Source organism: Mchenga conophoros, linkage group LG1 (assembly GCF_057382185.1).
Source record: "Mchenga conophoros isolate Kocher_MC1m ecotype Shallow Benthic linkage group LG1, M_conophoros_male_GT1.1, whole genome shotgun sequence".
NCBI classification, from domain to species: domain Eukaryota; kingdom Metazoa; phylum Chordata; class Actinopteri; order Cichliformes; family Cichlidae; genus Mchenga; species Mchenga conophoros.
Window position 1 is genome coordinate 22988659 of NC_140526.1, and position 21019 is coordinate 23009677.

General features: G+C 42.5%; 1 protein-coding gene across 3 annotated transcripts in view; it reads left to right on the plus strand.

The window, feature by feature from the left end:
- Window positions 1–21019, plus strand: part of entrep2 (endosomal transmembrane epsin interactor 2) — a 111801-nt gene that overhangs the window by 34141 nt on the left and 56641 nt on the right. For 2 of the 3 annotated variants that reach the window (XM_085270465.1, XM_085270474.1), the window contains exon 2: window positions 18692–18748. The exons of the other annotated variant lie outside the window; for it this stretch is intronic. In XM_085270465.1, the coding sequence (XP_085126591.1) occupies window positions 18692–18748 (57 nt within the window). The remainder of the gene's footprint in view (window positions 1–18691; window positions 18749–21019) is intronic. 3 annotated transcript variants of the gene reach the window in all.

The window sequence follows — 21019 nt, forward strand, 5'->3', positions numbered from 1 at the left end:
AGCACCCAGCTGATATGTAAGTGAGAACATTACCCAGTAACTGGCTGGTACGGGGGTTTGAGCAAGGAAATGTTTAATCAACCATCTTTTAGAAAGAAGCCAAAAAAAGACTAACAGAGCTTTCTCAGAATTAGTGAGACTGATGGAAAAGCGAGGTCACAGGCAGATGGTGAAGACTGTATTTTTCTAGTTTATAGCTGTAATGTAGTGTAACCAGTGTGCCACACATGTGTGCTCATAAAAGCCCGGTTAACTGATTAAAGCACAGCCACGGTGGCTTTAAATCCTGCAGCTTTAATTGTGGTTGTTCAAACCAACGGATGCCAGCTGCTCCACTTCAGCATAGTTATCATCATTTAGATGTGTTTACTCAGTAGAGGGAATATTGTGCCCAGAAACAGAAACATCTGAGATCCAAAGCCGTCCTTTAAGTGTCAACCAAATTAATCTCATTCAAATCGTGTCTGCTGATGCTCAGACAAGCTGGTTCAATGAGCTCGGGACCAGTGGTGGAGTGCTCATCTCTCTGTTTCAGGGAGCTCTGTCATCTCACGGGCGCACGGACGAGAAATTAGAAGGCACCGAATGAAGCTTGTGGTCGTAATCATCTGCAGAGGACCCTCTGTGTGTTAATTGGTTCTTGACTTGAAAGTGTTGTTCCGTCGCCTCGCTGTAAATGACAGTTTGCTGTTTTTCTTAGTTTGTTCTAATGATTTGCAGAGTTTCCTGGCTGTGGAGCGAGCAAGTTTCCCCACCAGGGCTGAGAACAGAAGAGTCTGATGAGACAATCTCATTAGGGTATAGAAAGTTTGCAGCAGATGGAAAACTTCTTCAGAACTTAAAGCATGGAGTTTAGAAGAAGGCGTTTGCAGTTTTTATTTGTTAAACCCAAACCTAAAAGTCTGCGGGGATTTATAGGGAGGGAGTAACAGGAAATCAAACAAATCGCAATCAATAATGCAAAATTAAGGAGACAGTCCAAATTTGAGTGTGTTTTTTTCCAGAAATAATGATAGCCATTGCATTCATCTTGTCTTCCTTTTTGAAACTGCAGTAAAAAGTGCCTGCAAGCTGAAACGTCTTTCCGTCGAGATAAATTCTCGGCAAAAAAATGTTTCCAATCAGTTCTTTTTAAAAATCAGTCTGCTGAGGATTGGAAATCCCTTCTTAAAGAAACTGCAAAATAAAAAAATGTTTTTAAATCTTTTCCTGTTTCTCTTGTTGTGACATTTGTTTAGATATCTCTGGTTATATTCCTTATATATTAGAAAATAATTAACATTTCTTTCTCTTATCTTACTGTAAAAGGTTTTGATGACTCATCTTGAGTGATAGTCTTTGCATTTATTCATGGTTTTGCTCATATTCTGTATTTTTTCCTTTTCTCTCTGCTCTGATTTATCTATGTGAATACCATTTCTGTGTTTTTGCTTCCCACGCTGTTCCTTTTTATTGTCTTGATTGAGTTCACCTGCATCTTATTATCCGTCTACCTTGTGCCGTTTAGTCTGTGTTCCTTCTGTCAGTCTTTGCTGGTTTGTCAGTTTATTTCCCTTGCGTAGCTTCACTTCTCTTAGTCGTCCTGTTTGGATTTTTGTTTTTCATCTGCTTTTTCATTTCTGCCTACCCTCCCTCTGCCTTTGTGTAAGTTACTCAATCAATTTAAGAACATGTGACGCTCCAACCGGACCAAGCAGATGGCCGCCTCTCCCTGAACTTCGTTCTGCTGGAGGTTTCATCCTGTTAAAAGTTCAAAAAAATTCTCTCTTTTTCAGACCATCCTCTGTAAACCCTCGAGATGGTCGTGTGGAGAAAACCTCACTACATCAGCAGTTTCTAAAATACTCAGACTAGCCCGTCTGTCACCAACAACCATGCTATGTTCAGAGTCACTTAAATCACCTTTCTTTCCCATTCTGATGCACAGAGTTGCTGCTATGTGACTGGCTGATTAGATATTTAAGTTTATAAGCAGTTGAACAGGTATACCTAAAGAAGTGGCCAGTGATTGTATAGATACAATCTTTTTAAAGATATAGGTGGTATTTTGGTCGCCTTGTAAGTTTACTCAGCCACTAAACCACAACCCACCCTGCCTGTCACTTGTACATACAGAGACAAACATCCTCCCTCTCTCTGTGCTGTGTGACCACCTCTCACTCCTGTCAGCTCTGGTTGGCTGCAGTGCACGATTATCCTGTCAGCACAGGACTGCAAGCCTGACTCAGCTGTTAGTGTGACTGTGTCCAGGATGGATGTGTGGCTCACTTTCCCTTGCACACAACTGAAAGTTTTGGACCTTAGTCCCTGAATTACATCCGAACACCCCTGAAAGTGCCCGTCACAAGCATAAATTTGAGATTTAAGTTGGGTTTGTGAGTTTCCTTTCCAGGTTAATTAGTACCTCTTCTGTTTCTCTTTGGCTTTCACTTAAATTGTAGCGATCTGCACACAAATTCTACTTGTGTGAACCTGTGATTGTGGCTTTGTGTTGGGTCATTTGCCACAGCTTTACTTCGAGAAAACTAACATTTAAAGTAAACAAAGGAAAACTAAGTTCTTGCATAATAGAACTGCTGATCCTTGAGAGACACTTTACGGGTTGACAAAGAGCAGCACTTTAAAGGTTCTTTGCTGCATTCTGTTTAACCTTCCCATGCTCTCTAGTTCACTTTCTCTGCACTCTTATGGGGCTAACATGCGGACGTAACACAGAATCTGCCATGCGTTACTGAGCAAACATCTGGATAACTGAATTGAAACCCTGGTGTGATTTCTTTCATACTCTGTCTTCATTTGTTGCCCGCATCAAAGAAGCGTTTCGGAAATGAAAAGTGGCAGCCCGTGTGTAACTCTTCATGTTTGTGTGTTGCTGCTCATGCATACATGATGAGCCTGCATGGAGAGAGCGAGAGAGTCAGATGGTGATCTAAATCTCTCCTCTCTCTTTCTCAGCTCGCTGAAAACAATCTGATTTTCCGTGTTCTCGCAACGCTCGAGATGCACAGAAAAGGGTGAAGGGCTGTTTGCTATAGCCGAGCTCTCTTCTTTTGCTTCAGTTACTTTGAAATGAACGCTTTGCTGGAAGAACGCTGTGACTGAGCAGTCGGGTATGCACGAGCATCGCACATCAGAAAGCGAAGCATTAAATTCACCTCAGGCTTGTTATGTGTGGAAATGTGCAAGCGTTTTAGAATTTAGATGTTAAGATATTTTTATCAACCAAATATTGATTTTGAGTTCTTTATATGTGGAGTACTTTCTATGTCTGAATTTGCTAAAATAAATAGTATAATTTATGGAAGCTTTGTGACTTCACTCTCAGTAGCTAAAATTGTGCACATTGCTGCATGGGTGTTTAAATACGCATGAGACTTGCACTGACTTGAATGAAAGTTCATACAAATTGTGCAGTGATTTCTGCTCATCTCAGTCCTCCAACGCTTTTCATTTTCATTCTTTTTTTTTTTTTTTTTTTTTGCCTGTCCCGTTTGGCTCTTTTGCCATCAGAATTGTTCTCTAAAGGCAAAGAAAGATGCCCAACGGATTTACTTTACCAAATTGACCAGCCCAGCCTTGCCATAATGGTCCATTTGATTCACCTTTTATTGTTTATTTTATTTTCACTTGCTGAATACGGGACAGACTTGACTGGAGGAAAGAAGGGGAGAAAGAAAGAGGGAAAGAGAAACAGCTGAGAAGAGGGACGGGGGAGAAGGGCAAAAAACAAAAACCAACAGAATGAGCAGAAAAAAAAAATGCATATATCAATCACCTGGATCACCTGTTGAGAAAGAAAACAAGCAGAAGAGAACAAGAGTAATAGAATAAACAACATCACAATGATATATGGGAATATGACAGTAAATACTAAATATTAAACATTATTGTGCAGCACATAAGATCAGCAGAACACAGTGTGCTTTGAGGTAGGAGCCAAAAAGGGTGTAGTTTGTGGGTGTGATCACCCGTGTGTACACCTGTGAGCATGGACGCGCTTGTTTTTTTAAAAGGTTCCTTCATGTAATGATCTGCTAGAGGGTGTGGGGGGGCCACAGCCCTGTCCTCCAGGGCATGAAGCAGGTGTGGAGGAGATCAAAACTCCAGACATCCAGAGGCCCCCAGAACACAAGAGACCAAGGAAGACCAACAGAGGGGCAGCCGCACCACTGTCCCAGAAAGAGCTGAGGAGAGTCCCAGATGAGGGCTCACTCAGCAGCCGTGGAGCAGAAGCCAGGGGGAGTTGCAGTGACGCGCCCGTGAGTTCCGCCGGCAGCCAGCTGCGCCTGAGTGACCTGAGTGAGGGAGGCCCCACACTCCAGACCGCAGTCGGACGGCCAACTCCTCCTCCTAGCCCCCCCCCCCCCCCCCCCCGCTCCAGCAGGTCGCAGAGAATGGGGGTGAGAGAAGACTCCAAACCTCCCTCCACCCGCTCATTGTTGTGTTGATGCATGTGTGTTCTAAGGTGCATTTAAAACCCAGGAGGGCATGGAGCTACCTGCCAGAGAGCAGCAGGTAAGCGCATAGTCCCTCCTACTAGCCCTCAATGTCTACTTGTATTTAAAATTGAGAGGTGGGCAACGACGCCAGGGGTGAGGTGTACACCGTGATGGTAACTTGGGTTGCCGCTTTAAAAATGATGGTCTTACCAAAAATAAATTATTTATTCTCGATGATCCCAACTAAACCGCCACAAGATTGGTTCAGATCTCTAGATTCATGTATGTCCAAATTCCTTTGGAAAAATAAACCCCCACGTATAAGCTTAAAAACACTACAGCGGTCATGTCCGGTTAGGGGCTCTGTTGGCTCTCAGGTGACTGTTTCCTCATGGCTGCGTGCAGCGGGGCTAGGGGAGGGTCTGTGCTGACGGACGTGGGTTACTGACCTGGTAGCCTGGCTGCCCCTGGGTGGGTCCGGGATGGGTGTGAGGTTCTGGGGGCGCTCCATCTCTGGGCTGGGGCCCGGGCCGGGCCTCGGGGGCTTGGGTCCTGGTTGGTGTGTTGCCGGGGTTGTGGGCGGGTGGGTGCATGGGGGCCCAGCCCTGGCGCAGGGTGCCGCCGGTGCGTCGAGCCACCTGGGGGGGCTCTTCAACTGGTGGGGGAGATTGTCACATCTTGCAGGAGCTTTCCTCTCTTCAGGAACTCTCTCTGCAGGAAGGGGAGATACAGGAGAGGTGGAGGAAGATCTCAGCCTGGGCGTCTATTGTCTTATGTAGTCTGGAAGATGAGTGGATGGTGGGGTGGGTGCAGTTTTCTCTGTGGTGGGGTTGGGTGGACTGTCCCGGGCTCTGTGGGGCCGGGGGGCGCTGCTGCACTGGGCCCCGGTCTGGATGGGCCTGGGCCCCCTTTCCCTGGTGGGTCGCGGAGTATGGGGGTGCCTACTGGGGTCAGCGGGGGAGCTGGCCCCAGGGAGGGGTCACTTGCCCCTCCCTTCCTTCCCTCCCCATCTCCAGCTGCCTCCCTCTTCCCGCTCCACCACAACCACCCACACATGCAGGGCCTTGGAGTAGGGGTATGTCACCAGGGTGCAGAGGAGGCTACCCCCCCCCCCCCCCCCGTCCCCTTCTGGCTGCCTCTGCCTCAATCTCAATTTTATCCCACAACTTAGACATTCACATTACTCACACTCTCATTACACATACATATAGGATCTTGGGGGTGGGCACGATACACGGAATTCATTTTCATTCTTAATCATTTTCAGTCCAGTCCTTGTACCTAACCATTTTTAAATGAAGTCATGTCCTTAGAGATGCATGTGATCCTCTAGTTGTGTTCACTGAAGACTCATCGGAAATGGTCTCATTGGAAGGGTGGCTGTCAAAAAGCCATTCTTAAGGAAGAGAAACAAGGAGAAACGGCTGAGACATGCCAAAGTATACAAGAACTGGGCTGAACGTCAGTGACAACAGGTCTTCTGGAGTGATGAAGATGAAGATCTGGAGGACAGGAGACCGGTACAACAGTGAGTTTGTACCGCCAAACTACCAACTTGTGATCATCTTAAGAGATCTGTGCATGTTAACAGTTCAGCTGAAGTGTTTTACTCCTTCATTTGAATGATTGTTGGAGCACGACAGAGGTTAAACTTTATGGCATTTAAAAAGAAAAAGAACAAAGGCAAAAAAATAAAGGTATAATATTTTGTCCTTGCAGAAAATCTTTTTTATTAAGTTATGTGTAATCATCCCGTGACCTTTTGGTTCACCTCGGGACACCTGAAAGGCTGAGGGCTTGAAAGACAAATGCCAGTGTGGCGTAACTGCAGTGTTCCCAGTTTGAATTGATGCATGAAAGGTGCGTGGAAGCCTTTGTTTCAAATACCTTTACACACTGACCTTGGTGCTGCTTCCCATGTTAAAATGTAGTTGTAGCTTGGTGACTTATGCTACATTCTGAGGTCACGTATAACCAGCTTTCCTATATCTGGGATAAATGAACATGTGCAGTTCCAAAAAAGCAAAGTCTATCTGCAAGATAATATGCTCATGTTTACAATGATGCAGATGGTTGTAGTGAATGGCAGAAGATTTCTCTTTCAGAGGCTATTTTCAGGTCTGATGAGAAATGCAACATGCGCTGATTCATCCAGGTGTTGAGAGCCATGCTCACAAACTCAGAATTTGAGATTATACCTTAAATCACTGAGGCTCCAACCTGCAGGAGAAAGCACGGAATAAACGTGTTGTTTAGCACTGGAGATCTCACTGTTTATCGGCAAAGGCTCAAACAGAAATGTCAGATGTATATAGCTGATTATGTGCAATTATAAGTGCTGCATGGGAGCATCTTCAACCTCCAGCATCGTGTTGCCATTGTGCATCACACTCTCTCCTGAGGTATGTTATTGTTTAGCTGTGCTGCTGATTGATTCACATTCGTTGTTCATGGATTTAGCGGAGGTACTGGAGACCTCTCGGTGAGAGGTGGGAGAAGAGCATAGGGTGGCTGAAATGCCACACCCCCAAGCAGCCGCAACAGCCAACCTGCTGTTGTTCCACTGTTTCCATAGTAACGGTGGTGGGGTGCTGCTGAGCTCCAAAGTGAAGTGATGATATAGAAGGTTGGGGGAGGGGTTAGGAAATAGGAGCAGGTGGTGGGTGGGGAGTAAAGGGAATACTATAGGAAGCAAATGCAGGGGGAAGAAAAAGGGGAATCCGGAGGAGGACTGCTGCTCCTGTCGGTGAAACAGCGGGAACACACGGAAGCCGAGCGCCTGTCTGTTAGCTTTGTCAGCATGAGCTTCAGTTAGACATGCTGCAGTAGAGATGTCTGTGGAGCTACAGCAGCATCAAACACCTCGTGAACCCCCTCTGAGTTCCTTGCATGATTTTTTCAACTCAAACCTAGAGGTCGTAAATGAACATGCAAGGACACACACACAGCACACTCACACACACACACACACACACACACACACACACACACACACACACACACACACACACACACACATAGTAGGCTTGGTTTAAACACTTTTAGCAGACACATTTTGGGTCTCTCATTCATGGCCAGCAAAGGTGACTTGGAGGTTACAGCAGAAATTGTCACAAAAGAATTAGGAGATCCGCTCCCTTGATGCTGCAGCTCACCTTCATTTGGCTTTCATTTGGGGACATGTGTGCACACATGCACGCACGCACAAAGAAATATTCTTCAAGGTGAAACACAAGGTCATTTTTCTCTCAGATTCTGTTTTATCCACATGTAGAGCTTCAGTCTTTGTGCTTTCATTTAAAACATGTGGAGCGCTAGTTCAAGTGAAAATATAGCTTGCTTCTCTTTCAGGTTTCTTTCATAGACTCCTATGGTTTTTAGGCGACTGGAAGAATTTTAACATTAATAATTGCAAACATTTTTAGTTGCCCTGAAATCTAATGAGACTTAGCAGTAGTGCAGAGTTTTTACTGTAAACATTACAAATCCCGCTGTGCAGGATCACAAAAAGATATTTAGTGTGGGATACAGAAAATTAGTAGTGAAGGAGATTGACTCCCCAACTATGCTAATATATATTTCATTAATATATATTATACTGGACTAAGAGAGGGTGGGTGGGGGACTGAGAACCATCAAAGGTAGCAGCCAGGTGTTAGAGGTTCTTTGAGGCTGTGCTCGGGTATGATAGCCCTAACATCAGCAGGCTAATAAGATAAAGCTATAAAGCTTGATTTAGGCTGCCTCATGACGTAAACCTCATATAGCTCCAAAGTTCAGCATTGCAGATCTGAACAGGACTTTCTACAAAAATAACATCTCTGTAAAACCAGAAATGATATGTCATAGATTATGTAGGTTCATAGCTTGCTCTTTATGCAAATCGTATAGCCAGTATTCTGCTTTATTGATTGACTCAGTCGATTCCATCATCTTCTCTCTTTCATGTCTTTTAGTATTATTTCAGTAAAAGTAGTTGCTGCACCTTCCTCCAACTCCAACATGGGGAACTCAGTTTCGAGAGCTTTAAGGTATGAGGAGAAACTCAACACAGTGGCATAGAAATTCACCAGCAGAGGAATGCAGAAGCAAAAGCGGACAAGTATAAAGAATCTGAACAGAATCAGCCACTTGCTTGGTGTGTGTTGTAAGCTATGTACGCATATGACAGTATAAGTTGAGCTCAAGGCTGCATTTTTAGAAAGGAAAAAAGCAGTAAAATATGAGATCTTTGCACTCTCAAAGAGCAGGCAGTTCTTTTAAAAAGACATTTCCCTCACAGACCTCTGTCTAATCAGCTGCTCTCCACTTCATTAAAGGCCAGTTTTCCTGGACACCTCCTACTCAGTCTTAGCCTGCAAATTCACACATGCCTTCACTTATAGGCGGAGACACACTCACGCAGGGTAAAACCCACATAAATCTATGCGCACTGTTTCACGCTTGTATGTACTGTGTGTCAGATCAGTCTGAGCTAAGATCATGCAAAGCTCCACAAAGAGCTCAGATGGTTGACTCTATAGAACGACCTTCTTTTCTTGACCAACATAAAGCAAAAGTGAAAGGAAATAAAAGGGCCCGTTTCACTTGAGACAGCAGGGGAGGAACTGATTGAGAGCGCATTATATGTTTGTGTGTGTGTCCGCATGTGTATGTGTGTGTCAAGCAGTGCTGTCTCTATTCTGGCTTCTGTGTTAAGTGTTACCATGCATTACAAGGTTTTGACTGTGTGTGTGTGTGTGTGTGTGTGTGTGTGTGTGTGTGTGTGTGTGTGTGTGTGAGAATAGGTTTTGGGGGATTCATGTGCAATCTAACATTTCTGAACCGACGAGGGTCCCTGCTCTTCTCAGTGCAGCAGCTGATGGGAAATCATTATGGATCCTGGCAAGTGGCCAGTTCGTGGTTACCACGGCAACCGCGCTGGCTCCATCCATCTTGGCTGTGATGATGTTTGAGAAACGGCCTGCTTTCTAAACCCTCACTCCCGGTAATGGCTTCTTTGATTGGCGCCATGCATAAATGAATAGGAATAGGTCAAGACTGTGATTTAGGTAGAATCCATGGCGGTTTCACCAGTCATATATTTTTTTCTAGTCAGTAATATGAGGCCATAAACACCTCCACTGCTGCCTGGGTAAGATGGGGAGTCTCCACTGTGAATATTAGTTTAAAAGTTTGTCTGGTCACTGTTCACAAAAAGACTAAAGAAAGACTTGTAGCGCAGAAACATGTGGATAAACTCCTAACACACAAACATGCTCCTGGCAGTGCACAGGGGAGGCTGGAACTAAGTGCACTTCACAAGAGCTACTTGGATTCAGGTGTTTCAGAGATGACAAGATGACACTGAAAGTGTGGTTAAAAAAATGATTGGTTGGTCTACGCTTCACAGGAGCTTAGAGGGAGCTGGGAAAGACTACAAAAGCAGTTCTGATATCAGTGATGTCCACTGGTCAAAAAGAGAATAGTCACCTACGATTGGAGGGATTTGAATTGGCAACAAGAAATTTTACAGTGGAGTGTCAGGGCAGTAGCATTTGACTGGAAGCTGAAGTGGTGCACTGGTTTGCCACTGACTGTTGGTCTCAAGTGTGCATTTCAAGCTCTATTGCCTAGGTAGCCCTGTGAAGTATTGACCACCCTGTCATATTTCACTTAACAGTATCCTGTCCTCTGATTGCTACTGCACACCTTGAAGTTGAGAAAGGGTTTGGCTTGAAAGCCACCACTTTGTTTTGGTAGCTGTTTTTCACCCATCATTGCTTGTAAGTTGCCAAATATCACCAACTTTCTGTGGCCTCTGGTTGCCAGGTTGCTCCTCGTTGCTTCTTCTTTAGGAGAGTGTTGGTAACCTCAAGTAACCTCAAGTAAAGAGGGCATCCCACAAATGAGCCTAAGCAGTTTTGTAGGAAGGAGTGATTACAAATTTCACTTTGTTTCTGCTGGAAATCCCTGATGGATAATGCTGCTGCCAAAGAAGGTTCTACAAGTTACCACGTTCAAGAGGTTTAAAGTAATTTTGTAAATGTGCTGGGCTGTAGTACAGGTTGATCCGCTTCTGCTGACAAATTGATATTAAAAAAATAGCAAAACAAGTAATGCCCATGCTACAGTATTGTTTAACCTGTGTGCTCTTGGCAAACAAACATACCAAATCACATTGGGAAAAGTAATCCATTTATTTTTCTCCACTTATGCGGGGTCAGGTCATGGGGGCAGAAACCTAAACAGAGCCAGCTGAGAGATCTAATCTAATGTCCTGGTTGGACATACCCGGAACAACGGGATGCGTGTGTTTATAGGCTAAAGATGGGTCATTTTAACCCCTTGCTAGAATTATGCTGTAATTTAACTTTCATAAATCTGATTTTGTTATTTATCCATCCATCCATCTTCTTCAGCTTATCCAACTCAGGGTCACGCTGGTGGCTGGAGCCCGTCCTAGCCACCACTGGATGAGAGACTGGTTACATGTTGGACAAGCTGCAAGTCCTTACTATTGTCATAAAAAGTAAAATGATAGCATGCTTTTGCTGTTGTAGGTTAAAAACCAGATTATTTGAACCCATTACCAGGTGGTCACCAGGCAACATGATGATATGATATCTGAGATAAAAACCTTCAGGGTTGCTCAGCCTCTGACATAGAGTTTTGTATACTAACCAAACTTTTTCAAAACGTGGTATTACTAAAAGTCTGTCGTCTAAACATTCATTCTTCACAATATATTGTAAAACTTAACACGTTGAAAAAATCTGTTTATAAGTCCATTAACTTCTCTATTGGATTGGATTGTAATTGTTAAATGCTGTTTTAATGTCAAGCATGTGTATGTAAAAACATCCTTTTTACAAGGTTTATGTGTTTGCGATCCTCTGTGTTTCATACTAAATTGAAAATAAAAGTGCAGAATAATAGAAACATGAAGTTAGCAGGAAGAATGTATACTGCCAGAACAGTTTCTGCAAACCAAATGGAAGAATGACCAATTAGTCGCTTTTCCCTAGGTTCATTTTTTTCTCTTATCAGTGAGTTGTCTGTTGTGTTTTCTCTAATTATCATCAAGGTCAGGTTACTGACTGTGCAGAGCAGAGAAAGCCTGCTATCTTATTTTTTTTAAACTCCTGGAACTCCTCCTGGGGTGCTCCCAGAACAGCTGGAAGATGCAAGTCCTCCACTGTGTTCTGAAACTGCCCCGCAGGTCTCCCCACAGTTAGTTATGGCCAGCCTGTTCGAGAAGTGACAACCAAGCAGCCGAACCTGTTTTTAAACTGTATTCTGTTGTCGTCCAAACAAAGTGTTTCTCAAAACGTAACAAAATCTTCACATCTGGGACAAAAATAATGGCGAAATAACTGAGAACAAAAGACGGTGTGTTTTATTCTTGACCGAAACACTATTTTTAGCCTCCGTCACCAATGTCAGAGCATGAGATTTTCTTTTAGGTTTGTATGCAGGCTTTGTGCACTGCACTGCGTTGTGTGCATGGCTGGAATTTGTTGCGGCAGCTACACACTGATTCTTCGCTGGGCTTCTCCCATCTGAGGATCCAGCTGGGCTAACGTGCCTTTTGTCTGTCAGAAAGCTGTTTGAGTTCAACCTTTTCACACTGACTTTGCAAGAAGGTGCTAATCTCTGAAAGGGAATTTTAAGTTATATTTTGCAATGTTTTCTTTGTTGTTGGCCTCAAATGACACGTCCCCCGCTGCAAGTCACTCTGTATTTCTTGTGACTGCGGGTGTGTGTGTGTGTGTGAGCGCATGTGCGAAGGTATTAGTCGTCTCCGTCGGAGTATATCAGAGTGAAACATTCTTTCATGGCTGTGACACTGGCTCTTCTCATGCAGCCTTTTGACAAGTCAAAGCCTTACTTTTATCTCTCCGTTCCATTTGTCAGTACACAGTGTGTGCGTCTGTCTGTGTGTCCTTTTTACAAGAGCATGTGGGTGTGTTGTGTGCACATGTCAAAATGCACACATAGGAAACCAGTATAGTTTTACGAGTGTTGAAAAGTTGAACTATTAAGAATTAATTAAGCTTTTATGCTCACTTTATCGTATCACCTGTCATTTAAAAAGTTGTTTCCTGCCGGCTGTGTGTCACTTAAGCTGATATGCTTAATGATCTGAACATCCTGCTCAAAGATTAGACGTCTTTAAATGTGATCCAGCTCCCAATTAAGACCCTGGTTGTTGTTCCTGAACAAATTATACGGTGTTACCTTTTTTTTTCTTCTGGAGGCTCTGGCTCTGATTTCTGTGAGTAAAATTAATTATCGTTTGTATTCCTTAAGTTATTTCTAGTCTGTTTCTCATGATTTGTTGACTTAAAACTTAAAAATAAGCTATCATACAAGTACAACAATAGTACTAGAGAGCATTCACCTCAGATCCCAGTTGTTTACGGTGTGCTAATTTAATTTAAATACCCCTTATTAAGAGTTTCAAGCATCATTTAACCTTAAAGAATCCACTGCACCAACACATCTCACCGCTGTTATACTAAAAGCTGCTCTGCGGTCCAACCTCAAACCAATTTACTGAAATGACTCTACCTTATCAAGAGTCGGCACGTCTTTAAAACTACTTTAGAGACTTCTGTTTTTAGACAAAATTATTTTTTAACTGAGTCATTTGATTGGTCAGTGTTTTGGCCAGCGTTTCATGAATTTTAGATAGAATACCTTCTGGAAAAGAGTCAGTATTTTTTCAGCATGTTAGTGGGTGTGTGGTGCCCAGGTTTCAGTGACTAATGCTGCTAAGTATTGAATGTTAATCTTGTTCTGGACGCAGCCAAGAGGAAAAGCCTCCAGTGACTGACAGCCAGCAAATCTATCACATGGTTCCTGCTCGCACATCATTTCACTTCTCAAACAGGCGCACAGGTATACACATTGTCCTCCACACACGTCTACTCAGGGGAACCTGGGAACGTGTGGCGAGACGAGAGAAAAAAAAAAGAGCTTCGTTCCAGGTACATTCTCTGCTCCCGCGGTGGTGACCATGCAGCCATGAGTGTTTGTGCTGTATGCTTGATGGCACACTTGATATCGGCGGTGAAAAGCGTGCTTGAATTCCAAATCTTTTTCTTTACTCCTGATGTCATACCAGTGCAGAAGTGAAGCAGGCCAAGCACATCAGTGTGATAAGAGTCACAAACAGAAAGACAACATTTGGAGCCCAGTGCTAAATTCCTGAAGGTAATGGATTGAAATCGTGTTGCATAATTATGGAAATCTGGGAGAGCTGGATAAGTAAGAAGAAACCGCTGGGTGACAGGAGCCCAGTTCAAGCTTGATTGTGCATTGTGCAGTGCATTTGCTCTCTGCAAATGGAGCATCACCAAGCAGAGAGGGAGAGAGGGGAGTCTGTAACGGTGACACAACGTCTCTGGACTCCTTGTCGCAGTGCCTGGCACCAGTGTAAAGAAGGTGAATATACCTGCAGTAACACAAGCCCCTGTCTCCTGGTGCAGTTTATACCAGCAATGAGCAGAGGAGACAGAGCAGAGGCATTATTAGTCCAGAAAGTGCACACACAGTCAGTTTGATGTCCACTGACTGTGGCTGCAGCTTTTTTAAAATTTATTTCTTTTTTACAGTTTCTGTCTTTGTTCAAATACATTTCCAAAACACTTCCTTCCCTGCTTTAATTAACTGTGTACACTTCATTTTCGGTCTGTATTTTCCAAATGGTGTGTAGTAGAAAAACTAGCAGTGTTGATACTTAACAGATGGAAAGTGATGAGACAAAAAGAGCAGAGAGCATGCAGTCAGATCGAGAGTAATAAAAAACGAATAATCATAGCTTGTAAAGACAGAGGGATGATAAAAGAGTCAGGAGACGCTGGCACGATCGCTAGAGCGGCTGCAGATTGTCTCTTGTCAGCCACAGCGTTGGACTCTGAAAAAAATAATTGTGCCCAGTGGACATGGCAGGTCACAGACTTGGAGATGTCCGAGCTTTATTGCAAGCTTGATCCACTCGAACACTGTATACAAAAGAAGGACATAGCACCATGATGTCTCCCATTGGGGTCTAAAAACTTTAAAACCTGAAGTTGGAGATTTCGGTCGGTCCGTCTTGGCTTTTGGAAAACAGCCATCAAACAAACGAGGGGTGGATCTGACTGAGAGACGGACACCGTGGGTAAATCACACCCTGCTTTATCATGTATGTACTGTGAGCGTGGCCATAACTTATAAAATGAACTTCATGATGGTTTAAATAAGAGCTCATTATGCTGATGTGTTAAATCGAGTTAGAAGTAGCATAAAAAGATAAATCTGAGTATAAAAGGAAATTGTGGCTCCCTTCTTAGCTTCTAATATAAAAGCCTCACCATCTAAATTTGTGAATTTAAAACCATTATTTGCATTTAATCTTTACAAAACTGTGAACTTACTGAATGAGCAACAAAAGTCCAATGTAATAGAGAGTCTAATGTAGCTGTCATGCTGTGTATTGTTGTCCAAAGACTTTTCTTAAAGATGCAAAGACTGCACTATTACATAAAAGTTCTAGATACTTGAGTTCTTTGGCTGTGGGTTTGATGCATTCATTGTGGGTTTAGATTTCTTTGCTTCTGTCTGTCTTTTATGAATTTGTTTATAACCACAAGATATAAATAAGAAAAAATCCAAATTAAAAAAAGACATCTGTGTCCGTGTGTGTCTGTGCGAGTGAGCGCTCAAATGAAATATTGACATCCCGTTCGCCGGGTCCTGTGGGTATCAAGGTGAGCACAGAAGTAGAAGATTGACTAGAAAGTGGAACAAGATGGAGAGGGAAAGAGAAATGAGAAGTCTGGATGGAGCTTAGTGAAAGCGAGTGTGTAAGTGCAGAAATATAGTGCGACTGTGTGGGCGCTGAGCAGCAGCAGCAAGAAATACAGCGATGGAGTGTGATACAGGGAGAAATTGGATAGGGGAAGGTGGCAAAACTTGGAGAGAGACGGTGGATATCGAGAGAGTGGACAGAGGGAAGGAGCGCGGCATGAACGGGGGGAAAAAGGAAGAGCATGGTGGTGTTAAATGGAGGGTGAAGATGGGTAAGATGGGTGAGAGGCAGAGAGGGAGACCGTGGACAAATACAGAGCCGAAGGCTATCAGTACCCTTTGTTCACACGAATATTTCGATGATGCGCAAATTCACACCTACAGTTACACGCACTGTAAAAAAATATTAAGCCCACACCTAGAGAGAAGTGTGAAAAAAACATTCGCCGTGTGTGTGTGTGTTTTAAGTCTTTTTGGTTTAATCAGACAGCTCGTTTAAAAAGGCAGGATTACTTGGATTTAAATCGAAAAGGCACATCAATAGCAGATGGGAACAGAGGAAAAAACAGACATCACAAACACAATTGTTTCATTTCAGCAGAGGCTTCGGGGTAACTGGTTCCAGGTAGATGGAGCTCGAAATCTGAAAGAAAATCAGTGCTAATAGAGAAACCTGAAGCTCCTGGGAGACACTTTGATGGAGTCATGGCAGCAGCACAACATGCTGCATTTTTAGCATGGCCTGCAAAGAAAGGAAACCATCCAAGGATGAACTTAGCCGTGCTAGGGTTAGGAACACGATGGTTCGATGGTCACGGGGAAGAGAAAGCGATGTTTTCTACAGCTGTCTCCCGTGTTTAGTGGTCCATTTTCCTCGGAAGGGCTGCCTGGTTTTTTTTTTGCGCATTTTTATTCATCGCCTCTACCCTGATGTGTGCATTTCACGAGAGCTCAACTCCTTTGATGTTCCTCCTTTGATTCATGCTGTCTGTCAGTGTAAATCTAAACAATACTTTAAACACACCTTTCTGGAGTTCAGTAAGATGGAAATTCACTTTGAAAACCTTTTGTTTTTTTAACAAACCCCAAATCTAAACTGGATCAAACAGCGCATATCGCTATGGATTATAGAGATATGCTGAATACTGCTGTATTTACCCTTAAACCAGTTGACACCATCTACAAAACACTGCATACTCTCTACCAGTGTGCAGGTTTACATGTGGTTGTCTCACTGCTCATTTATTTTCTGCATATGGCACTTTTTTCTGTCTCACACACACACACACACACACACACACACACACACACACACACACACACACACACACGCACTGATGGATGCAAATGCACTTTGACATGAAGAGAGTAGGAGCCAAGAATCTAATCATCATCCATCAGAAGCAGAGGCTCTGCTTAACTTATAAGAGACCCCACTGTAGCTGTGCTGATTCGAACAGTGTAGCTTCTGTAACATATAGATTAATAAGGTCATCGTTAAAGGTTTTGTGCTTCTGTGTTGGAGTCATTGCTCCAAAAACAGCAATGCATCACTCATTACTAGTAAATCTTTTAAATATAAAGCATTATGTTACATTTCTAGTCTATAGAAACGAGTTTCTTACATTAATTGTTACATTACGTTTATATCACAGCATGGCCTGAGACGCATTTTTGCATGATAACCAGTTAACAGCAAATTTTAAACTGGTTTGAACTGTTGCCACCATTGCTTCAGTGTTGTTTGGGCCTTTTTCAGTGAAATATCAGCGCAGGAGCTCAGATAGTCTCAGATTATACAGAGCGAGATGCTGCAACAGTTTGAAAGGATGAGACTTCCTAGAGAAATCCTTAGAAAAAATAAAATAAAACTTCAAGGATTTCTTTGTTTCCTGTTCTCATTACTTCTACTCCTGTACCAGCGCTGGTGCAGAGGTTTGTTTTCTGAGCACCAGTGTAAAAGGTGATGGGGGTGTGGTGACATCACAGTTGCTGTGCAACAGAACAAATGCAGTGACCATGAACCAGACATTATATGGGAGTCACACTGACAGAAATGCATTTCTTAATAAGAACACATACAACTTCTGTAGTTTTTTTTCACAAAACCAAAGTTAGAAACTGAAACGTGAGTAAAGAGAAGTGTTTCAGCTGCAAATGTTCACTGTAGAAACTGATACAGGTAGAACAGAGCTTCAGTGCTACCAGCCTGATGTCTCATCACTGATTGTTCTGAAGCATCAAGCTTCACCTGTATGTGGTTGGGGTTGGCGTTCACTTAGCTTGAACATTATTCTGGGTTCACCACCACTAGTTTTGTGTCCCATGATGTCCCAGATCAGATAGTGTGCAAGCAACAGTGAATAGAGTTTTCTGTCCTAGATGCAGTGTGCACTTTACCATCACATTCTTGTCTTTTTGTGCAAAAATAAATAACAATCTGCGTCTCAGGGTCTCAGTCATCCAGGTCATTGTAGTCTTGAGAGCTTGAAAAAAAGGTGACTGAAGTTTTGTAGCTTTTTAAAGACATTTCACCTCTTCATAGACTTCTTTAGTTTTAAAACAACAATGTTCGGCGCAGTGCAGCGAGGAGTGCTCTGACCTCTACGTAGGAGAAACCAAACAGCCAATCCACAAATGCATGGCTCAACATAGAAGAGCCGGCTCAACGGGACAAGACTCAGCTGGTCAGGATGCCGGGTTCACTAAGCTTTGTTGGAAGTGCTGCCAGTCTGATGTCGTAAAATAATCTAAAAGCTGCGGCTAATGTTACAGCTCACATTATCAATAGTGGGGATAATGACATTCAGGACCACCTCCAATAAACAGCTTTCCTTATCAACAGGGAATTGTCTCCAGGCCTGTCTAGACTTTAGACTGCACAGGTGTACCACAAAAACTGGACATAGACTATATCTGCAGATCAGAGGTGCAAAACATCCTGAACACACTTAATAAAGCTTGATGTTGCTTTTATTTGTGGGTTTTTGCATGATGACTTTTTGAATTTTGCCTCTTGTTCTTGTTGTTGTTCACTGGCCAAAAATAGGCTCAAACAAAACATCCGTCAAAGTTCTATTGAAGTTATAGTGAAAGCAAACAACCTTTTCAGCTTATTTCAACCACTGACAGCAGCTCAATCAACTGAACAGTATGAGCACAGTTTCCTGTGTGGAGAACTGAGTGAGTCACGCTTGAAGCCAGAAACAAATTAGAATAGCTTTTGAAATTCAGATTTTTCAAAGTGTGGCATCACATTTATGCACAGGAAAGCTCATTATGTTTCAAAACACTAAAACACACAGAGAGTTAATGTCTGTGATTGTGCCCGAACTTTTTTGGAGGCTGTTGTAAAATAATCTAAACAGTGTGACCACATTACATCGGTGTTACTGTCCCATCATCTCCATCAGTGGTTTTTATATGCGTACATCTGAGTATCCACTCTTATAGCATCTGTAATTTTTCTCCTCTAGGTTCTGCTCTCTGGTCTCATTGGAGTGGTGTCATGGAAGAGGCCGCTCTCTCTTGTGGTGAGTGTCCTCTGAACGCCCACACTGAGCTGCTAACCTGACAACTCTGAGCAAAGAAACAGTACCTTAGGGGGAGTCTTTTATTGTCATAATGGTTACAGAATGTCCTCTCCTGTCAGGATCAACACATGTAGAAAAGTAAACATATCACAACCTTGTCAGAGAATTAAGCTTTTCTGTAAGTGAATCAGACCCATTTTGAATTCATGAAAAGTAGCGCTGAGCTTCAAAAAGTTGTATCATGGTATTTGTTATAATTCTTAAGTCTCCTTTCAGTCAGTTTACAATGGTTGAGTATACTTTGAAAAGTATGATATGCATAAAATAATATATAAACAGTTGAATACAATCATAAAAATGAAATAAAATATAAATAAAAAGCTTTTTAGTTTCATATAACAATACTTTTTGGCGCTTACATACAGGAAATACAGGAATCCAAGTATTCAGGAAATACTAGTAATGAGAGAGATGGAAACAGACGGGAACCAAAACACAGCTGAAAACAACCAAGGAATCAGTGATGGCAGGGACAGCAAGAAAAGGTAGACACATGAAGGAAAATGGAGCTTTTCAAGGTAAAATTAGGAAGTAACCAAAGAAAGCAGGCAGACAAAAAGATAGACTGAACAGGAGACATGGAGAGAGAGAGAGATGAGAAAACTGTGGATGACACACACAAACAAAGACAAACAGAAAATTAAAATTCAACCAAACCCCCACACAGAACCCCAAACCAAAGATAACCCAAAACACAAGACTTTCATAATAAGCTACTAAACTTATAATAAGCTAATAAGGCAAAAGTACCCCAAAACACAAACAATGTGGCTCAAACACAAATGAGTCCTCAAAACTAAAAAGAATCATAAACTCAAAAACCAAAAAACCATGAAATAATCACTTTGGTGCTGTAAAGAGCAGCTTTGAAACAAAATGATTCCTCCAAATGTTGTAGTGAAAATTGTTCTGTGGTCAGAAAAAATACCTGCTAGCTTTGTAACACACTGTCTTTCCCTCTCCTGGCTCCCTGTGGCTGTGTGTAGAGGATCTCTGGTCCAGGACAGAAGCAGTGCAACCAGAAATGACTACAAAACAAATCTCATCTTATAAAACCAAACCTTCCAAACAGCAGGCACGGCTCCTCTGCTGTTATTTTGGAGCGCAGCTTTTTTTATCCTCCTTGCTTTTCCCAGCTACTAACACATTCGTGTTAGTGTTGTAAATTGTCCCCGTTTCACTATTTATCTATTTTACTGTGACGACTGCATCTAACTGAATGTTAGCATCCCAAGTGTTTTGTTTGTTTACTGCTATTGCAACATTAGAAAAATTGACATTATGTATTGAAGATCCTTGTTTTTCTATAAAGAAAAAGATTAGTTGATATTTGATTCATGACTAATGAAATTATAAATCATAATTATCTTTAGAACATAGAACATGTCCATAGGAATACAAAAATAATCAGGTTTGTATTCCAGCGGCACAAATGCAAGTGTGTCTCGTTAAAACTGTGACTGATCACATTTGCACAGATGGAAACTGTGTTCCTGATTTTTTCAAAAAGAAAAACATTTGTAAGTTCAATGTCTGGAGCACCAACCTCTGTGGCTCAGATAATAATCTGAAAATGGGGAAAAAAGGTGTTTTTATTTTTCCTTTTTTCTAAAAGGCAGCTCCATGCTGGAAAACTCCAAAGAAATAAGAATTCATACAAGTTTGTGTTACCCTTTACAGAAAAGCACTCTGGCCTAAACCAGAATAGAAGGATAGGTAGGAGGCCGTGGTGCACAGCTGAGAAAAAGGACAAAGTATACACAGAGTTTGTGACGTGTGTTTTTTGAGAAACACACACATCACAGGTCCTAAATGGCCAGCCTTCAAGGCAGAGTTGCAACGGGATAAAAAAAAAAAAGCCACTGAAAGGAAAAGATTGAGATGGTTAAAAGTACACAGATACTGAAGGACTGATGGGTATAGGTTTGATGTTTGGGTCACTAATAACAACTTTTGTGTGAAGTACAGCCAATTAAAGGTGCAGCAGGAGTGCTTGACACCATCTATCAAGCATGATTGAGAAATGTCTTGATTTAGGAGGCTTTGTTAGTGGTAAAGAAAGAAAAATTTAGGTAGTCGTGCCATACCCTCTGCACGCTGCTGAGGTTGGAGGAAGAACAAAACTGGAAACTATGCAAAAACCATGAGAGGAAGCACTCTGCTGGAATTCTGTCTGTAACACAGTGGCTATTGAGATGTTGTGTGTATGAA